This window comes from Ruditapes philippinarum, unplaced genomic scaffold (genome assembly GCF_026571515.1).
Source record: "Ruditapes philippinarum isolate M1 unplaced genomic scaffold, ASM2657151v2 ctg2229_1_1_1_1, whole genome shotgun sequence".
Classification (NCBI taxonomy): domain Eukaryota; kingdom Metazoa; phylum Mollusca; class Bivalvia; order Venerida; family Veneridae; genus Ruditapes; species Ruditapes philippinarum.
Genome location: NW_026852488.1, coordinates 54,265 through 62,178, shown reverse-complemented (window position 1 = coordinate 62,178; position 7,914 = coordinate 54,265). Strand labels below are relative to the sequence as shown.

Below are 7,914 nucleotides of genomic sequence, written 5' to 3'. Positions count from 1 at the left end.
TTTACATAAACATGTGCTTTACATGCATATGTTTAAAACATTAAATACATAATACATATGAAAATAAAATCAAAGAAATGAACAGACACAGTTTGGTTAATATCACAAATGGTTAGGCATCAGATTGATAAAGTTTCCTTGTTTTCTTATAGTTTTCTCATATTGCCAAACATATCAGGTTACAAAAGTATTGAAAATTATTTTACTCTTTTAGAAAATAAAAGATATCAAGAGTATAAACGATGGAATTATGAAAATAACTTGAAGATAATTCCTTTTATAGTTATGCTGTTTAGTCGGATTAGTGCTTTGGCCCATTTCTTGGTAGGGAGAGGGTGAAGGTTGCGGGTGAAGGGGGTATATTTCAAGTATTTATTTACAAGGGCGGAAAAAGACACTGGAACCATCTCCATGTTTTCAAATTGAAGCAAGATATCTATAGAAATAACACATGAACAGATCTAACCTACAATTTATACAACATATTATCTTACATTTACATCTGATATGATTATAACTGGTACATCTGTGTCAAACAAATACTTTTTTCTTTTGCTGTAACGTTAAATATTTTAGCGGTCTTATTTAATACGGGTTTTCTTCTTTATATGGTGTTGTTGAACAATTAAAATTGTAGAAATAATAATATTGTTTGTTACTTAAATTATATACCATTTTAAAGACGTTTAATAATTTAAAAAACGAGGCTATTATAAAACTGGACCGTGTTTGTCATTTAAATTGTTCACCTAGTTTGTCTTATGTCACAAGCGACATTGTCAATTTGACATCGTTAAGTCACGATACATTACCATCTAAATTCCTTGTAAACATTTTTAAAGTATGCTACCACTTTTTTCTGAACTGATAATGCTCAAGTCAATCGTTGTTCTCGCAGAACATGTATCAATTTACATTGAACTGAAGAGTTTTATATGTAAAATTGGCACTCCGGAAAACGTTCAATAAATTCAATGTTGTTGAATGTTCCGGTATTGCCGACGAACTGATCGACGGCGGTCAAGTTCAGCTGGAGTTATTCGTTGACATGTTCGGATGGTCTCAGGCCGTGTAGGTGATGGAATAGGTCCGCCAATACATTCCTCATGTCGTCGGCACCGACAAAGATAATCGTGAGTAAAACTGTCCGTCGAGCTATCATACATAATTCTCATGCAATCTGTCGTTGGACTTCGGTTATGACTACAACGTGGCTGAAATTAAAATTGTCCTAATTGCAAAGTGATGTTTATAAGTCTAAATATAACAAACAATTTATTTATATAATATCGATATTTTTCACTATCTTTAACAGTTAAAAAGAACTCATCTGATACATATCGGAAAACAAGTTTTAATCTAACAGGGTATCTTTGGTAAATAAATTTATAAATTTCTTATTTATAATTACTTCCCTGCTATATGATTTAACTTGAGTCATAGTTCTTTTAAAGGGATTTAAATGGGAAATTGTTATCTTAAAAGAGGTCCATTCAGTATGTCAAATATTTTCAGTTTCAGCTGAGCAAGTTTTCTATCAAATATACATTCAATATTACGTGAGTAAACATACCTTTCCACAACTGTATTCTATATAGTTATAGTCCCCGTCTCTCCAAGACCTGTGTGCGTACATCTGTCTGTAACAGCGGCATCTGAAGCATCGAAATATTAACTGTTATCTCAGGATGTTATAAAGCTAAATACTACACCATCAGAACAATAAAATACAAGTCATCCTATTGCCTTATCTTAATCGCAAAATTTAGTCATGGTAACAAAATATTTTGACAATTGCAATATTCTGAATGATAGCTCCCTCAACATTATTTAGAAACATTGACACATTTCCTGTTAAAGTATAGAAGCATGAGGAGTGTGACAGCCGTTGTTTCAATGTATGTACACATATAGGTTAATCAATTATCATTCATAAATAAGGTATCTAAAAAGTTGATATTACAAACTTAGGTCCTATTATTCAAAATAACCTTCAAAATAATCATGCGCATCTTATTTTTATTATATTTTGACGATAATTCTAAAAGGCTTATTAATGAATGTACATGAATAAAATAAACCAGGACATGATACGTTATGTTTCCATTCATGTTTTCGAAATAACTTTACAAATTTATTGAAAATAAATACAAAAAAATTGAGTTTTATTAATGATAAAAAGATCCCTTGAAATCAATAAACCAGTACTGAAGGTGTTTACCTAAAATCGTCTGCAATTTCAAACGTAAAAGGTCCTCTGCCACGTGTTATAAGGGCAACCTCGTTCTGCCGACAAACTTTGTCTGGTTGATGCAACGTACAATAATTCATCTTAACTTCAACTTCCTGTCCTGAATAATAAACGAAAGACATGTACTTTAAATCAAAAATTATCTGCAGACAAAATTGTTTTGTAAACCACCACATGAAGAATGCTTAATTTTTGTTTAAAAGAAATTAGATTTGTATTTTATGCAGATCCAACAACCCCTTGTTTTGTTTGTATATCAAAGTCCAATAGTGGGCTAATGTACACTTTTTGTGTATGAAAAGCGTGAGGCGAGGGATTTTATCAATCAGAGGGCATCTGCAGATTTTAATGCTAAAACAAGTGCATACATAAAATATACACAACTAAATCGGTATTTCCGCTTAACGCTTTTTTTGTATTTCGGATAATGAAATCAGCTGATTCGATGCTGTTAATTTGCTATAGTCAGTTATGTTTTGGCATTAAGAGTTTTGCATATAAAAAAACGTGCAACCAGCAGAGCGCGTGGTCACGAGAAGCTATCTGTTGATACATGTTGTGCCCCCGTTGTTGCATACATGCGTGTGCATTTTTTATGCAAAAATGAAACATAATTAATGATCGAAATTACTGACAATAATCATATATATAAGACTGTCGACATAAAATGCGATGCTAGATTTTAAGCTCCCTATCACACTTGCTCTTGTAATTATATAAAACATATGCAAGCGGACCGCATTTGCAGACAAAACAATAAATACAAATCAAAACATTGCTTTTATCGAGATTATTAATTAATGAGCATGAATGAATATAATTTAAATTTACTGGTATTCACCAGAACAAGCACAATTTCAAGCGCATTACAATACAATTTATTACAATACCTGCATTTTTAAAGACCTTGATGATGGATCGACCGGTGTCTGTCCAGTCGGTGTCACATGGTCTACCAGGACATCTACAAATCTGCTGTTGACTGTTGAGAACCTCGTGAGATTCTGTTTCCGTCAAGTTATATAACAAATGGCAGAGTCCACTGTATGATGTACAAATGGGTATCGACTGTAAAAATATAAGAATAATCCTGTGTCGTTCTATGTTATAAAAATTGTAGTTTCAAATAACTTTGGAAGAATGAAAATATAAAAGAAAAAAGTGTTTAAATATATTGTTATACGTATTACTTTTTTCTAAAATATCAAATTTAATATAAAAACACTTTTAATTCCAAAACTATAATATCCAGAAGAAAGAAAAACAGACATTTTACCTGTTTATTTTAATTTATACATTAATTGAATTAATATTTCCCAATCCACGAATACGCACCCCCCCCCCAAAAAAAAAAATAATATTGTTCAAATTCAATTTTAACGAATTCAAAGCACTCATATTTCGTGACTTACTTCATCATTTGTAATATGCACAGATTTTGTCCTCTAAACTCATTTCAGATGATATTTTATTATGATCAAGCATGAAACTATAAATCTTAGATAAAATCAGTTAGAATATACGTTTCATATCTGATGATTATCTTTATAAATCGGAAATTGTGTTAGTATTTCGGTTAAGTACCCGAAGTGGTTTTCCCTTTTCCTTAATAAAATACTCTTTAAACTGGAAAAAAAGTAGAAGTAAATAAAATAGTTTGAGTACAAACGATCTTTTGAAGTTAGAGTAAAACCTTTGATGGCATTTTTCTCAAAATTGAGTATTATTGCAAAAATGAGTGAAAGTTTAGTACGGTGACTGTTATTTCCTTATTGCATAAAAGTTATTTACGTGATAAAACTTTATACGTATTTTCTTAACACCTTTCATTTGAATGTCAATTCATTTTGCTGTTGCAATTGTCGATAAATTTAATTTCTGTTCTGTTGTTGTTGTTTTATTTTTTAGATAATCATACTTGTTGTAAATTTATATTTTCTGAAAAAAGATTGCATATTATATACTCATAAGCAAATGCATGTTTGCCATATTTATTCAGTTATTTGAAAGAAATAAAATGAGCAATTGTTTCTCAAATTTCCTGGTTATTTGAACGGGAAGATTTCTCTGTTATGAATGCAAAAACAAATAGTTGTAAATCGCAAAAAGGTAACATCATTAACGACCCCCATGGCACCGGCCTAAGGAGGTACTAGATTCAAGGTTGTAATGTTGGTTTATATCACTGTTATCTTTAGAGGTTTCCAGCTAAAGAGATTACTCAGGAAAATTTTCATTTGCCGAGGATGCTGATGGAAATTTAACAATAATTGAATATTTGAAATAAAGGACATAACCTTTTCTACTATAAATAGTACATATAGAAATGCTTATTGTTTTGTTTGATATTCATTAAATAATGTATTGATACAATAAACTATGGTATTTTTTATGTTTGCATTACTTTGATGTATGTACATTTTTCTCCTGTGTTTATATTTTGTTCTATTAATTACTTACAAATTTAGTGGGGTTTTTTTTCATTTAGTGTTCATAACGACAAAAACTAATTATAAGATGGGAGGGTGATAAAATCTTGTATATATATAAACCATACCATTCATAATAAAACAGTACAAATTTACTATTGATATCTCAATCGTACTTTTAGATTTCTTCGTCAAGTTCTTTTTTTTAAACAATAAGAGATTTTTTTATATAAAGATAAGTCCTAAAATGAAAAATTTACAAAATATAATGATTTTGAATTACACGCGACAATCTTCGTGTGAAAATGAAAAATAATCGCAATGCATTATTTTAAAAATATGTTGTAAGAGCTGTAGTTTCAATAATGTAACTTATGTAATTAGTTATATAAAAACATAAAATATCTTACCGGTTGACTAGGGGTCTCCGGCAGAATTATGTTACCCGCAGTGGCCCTAAGTCCCCATGTAAAACATAAAAATATCACAAGAAATAATCCGTAGCTTTGCATAGTCACAACTTCCATTTTTCATTCATAAATTATATTTACCGATATGTGAAATATCCCGCGTAGATTTATACCGCTTCATTCAAGTGTTTTTCTTCTTGAGTGGGTTGGTAAACACGTAGTTTGACGAATAGACGTGAAGTCCGTTATTTGATATCATATACACTCATGCCTGTTTAAATACTGCACCTTAATGTCCGAGTTTAACCTAATAAAAAAGGTAATGGGCTATGATTTACAGCACGTATATTTCGTAATTTCTTTAAAATGAATGGCATCTGTTATAATGTTGATAATTATCCAGACAACTTGCAACATTTTAACTATTGCATGGGTCTCAAGTGTTTATCTCCAAAGAACAGTACTTAAGTTAAATTCAGTTTAAAAAAAAAAAAAAAAAAAAAAAAAAATACGCATACTAATTTCGTTGATTTAAATATACGAAACATATCATTTTACACATTATCTGTAGAAAAGTTTAGATAAATTGTTAAATTGCATATCAGGCGAATATAATACATTCAATCCATGTGTGAAGATATAACCGTATTTTCATCAGACTAGATTTATCATACATAGTTTATTCTATAAGTCAATAAGCCTATAAGGACAATTACAATCATGATACCAATGGCCAACATATGTACATTCTAATTTCAACGTTTAGAAAAATTCAAACAAAAATATTTTACCAGGATCCAATTAGTATAGTTATATTACAATAATAATGTCCCACAAGAAATACCTACGGATGCAATGCACGAATCCTATTAATATTTTCATACTGATTTGTTTTTTGTGCTCCAAATTAGTAATAATGCCGATAATCACCAACAGCTAAAGATTCAGATTTGGTTAATTGCCTACCTTTGTTACTAGCACATTTTTGTGGTCTAAATTAGGCTCTATATTGTTGCACGGTCAGCTATAGCTTTTCCATATTATAACCAACTTTGACCTCGGAAAACAAGGATCATTTCTACATTATCTTAAACAGATTTCATTCTGTGTCATATAGAAGTGTATTACATTTTTGCTAGAATAAGGAAAAAAATGTTTCAGAATAATAGAATAATTATTAATCCGGAAGAATATTTATCAGGATCGCTACTTTCTGGTCGACCCTCTTTATGAATGAATTTCTATGTTAATGGGAGGGAAAATATACAAGTAAAATTCCTAAAAATATATTTTGGAAAATATTTGCGGTCTGTATGAAACTGATAAGGACGCTGTTTACATATGAGTTATCTGGGTTAACCTTTTCATTCACTTTGTTTACTGTCAGACGTCTGCGGAGAAATAAATCTCGTCTGCGAGAAAACATATCTTGATGTCATAGCGGGGGTTTTGCCACATGAGAAGTTGAGCTAAATTGTTCAAGTGAATGAATGGCGGAAACCTACTGATAATATTTTGATATAAATCAGCCGTGTTGAAAATATATTGAAGTCCATTTCCGCTGGGTCGATTTACAGTTGGGTTATATTTTTTATTATAGAAGATTTATTATAGAAGATAATCTGCCTGCTTCAAGATCTGTATGTATTAATTCTTGAATTTACCGAGAAATATTTTAAGGATGGTCGGATTAATAAAAAGATATCCTTATAGTTTTTTTTCTCTCTACTATGTCGGTGATTCATGAGATATTTATTTTACCGATATATTTTACACTAACAAGAAAAGTTCAATGGACTTAGTTTTCAACACTCAAATCTATATTTCGTGCACTCTGAAGTTGATTTTTTTATCTCAACCTAAACATAACCAAACCATAGCGTATATATACTCAGATTCTCCCTTTTTATCAATAAATGATGCATTAGACATCTAATCAAAATCAGAGACGATCAAATATCCCTGTCCCTTTATAAAGGCGGTGCCCCAAGGAAACGTTTGAATAAATGCAGGTGGAGCTCTACTTTGTTGAGTTCTACTTTCAAGTTTAAGTATTGCTTTCAAATTCAGGGATAGCTTTCTAGTTAGAACTTTGCTTTTGAATTTCAAGTTCGCGATTTGCTTTCAAGTAATAGCTTTGCTTTCAAGTTCGAAATTTGCTTTCAAGTTCAAACTTTGCTTTCAAAATCGAGCTTTGCGTCAGAAAATTTAGCATAAGTAGTTACTTTTAATGTCTTGTTTAATTGTAAAAGAGGCAAGGATCGTATACAATTAAACACCTGTACTGATAAAGGTGCTTTAAAAACACATAAAAACACATCTGACATAATAATTGTCAATATAATATAGTGCGTTACTCACTGTATTCATTTCCACTGAAAAAGTGGGAATGGGGGAAAGTCGCCATGTCATATCGAACTTGGATAACCTACCTTTTAACTAACATAATAAATGTTTAAATATGACATTAAACCACAATTGAAATATCACATTACTGACCCGAAACCCATCTCCATTCTGTAGTGCATGATATACGACACTCTAGTATGATGAGGAAGACAGAGTTCAGTCATCACATGAACATTCTACAGTACAGTAAATACATTCTATAGTGATTCATAATCTGCCGAATCCGCAATGCTTTTTAACGGTTTAATGTCAGTAAATGAAATTGGCATGATGCGTTAACCATTTTAAAAGCGTTAAAAGTACACAGGGATATTTGTTACAAACATAAAGAATTGCCGTTCCTACTTTGAGGAAAAAAAACGTATAATTATGATTTAAATGAAATATCATCTGTATTAAATGAGAAACACAGACA

At 30.7% G+C, this 7,914-nt stretch overlaps 1 protein-coding gene across 1 annotated transcript; it reads right to left on the bottom strand.

Moving 5' to 3' along the window:
• Positions 1-456: 456 nt before the first annotated feature.
• Positions 457-5,232, bottom strand: LOC132714755 (uncharacterized). Its single transcript, XM_060697677.1, has 5 exons — positions 5,091-5,232; positions 3,142-3,319; positions 2,222-2,351; positions 1,574-1,655; positions 457-1,214 (listed from the first exon to the last, which is right to left on the bottom strand). Exons 1-5 carry the CDS (start codon positions 5,205-5,207, stop codon positions 972-974), a joined length of 750 nt encoding a protein of 249 aa, XP_060553660.1. The 5' UTR covers positions 5,208-5,232; the 3' UTR covers positions 457-971.
• Between the last annotated feature and the right edge of the window lie 2,682 nt (positions 5,233-7,914).

What these genes read in the sequence shown, in the direction of transcription:
- LOC132714755 (XM_060697677.1), bottom strand. Translation starts at nt 5,207, where the DNA reads ATGGAAGTTGTGACTATGCAAAGCTACGGATTATTTCTTGTGATATTT. An exon ending in GAAATTGCAGACGATTTTAG is followed by an intron (nt 1,656 to 2,221) that starts GTAAACACCTTC and finishes TCGATGCTTCAG; the next exon opens with ATGCCGCTGTTACAGACAGA. An exon ending in TAGAATACAGTTGTGGAAAG is followed by an intron (nt 1,215 to 1,573) that starts GTATGTTTACTC and finishes TTTTAATTTCAG; the next exon opens with CCACGTTGTAGTCATAACCG.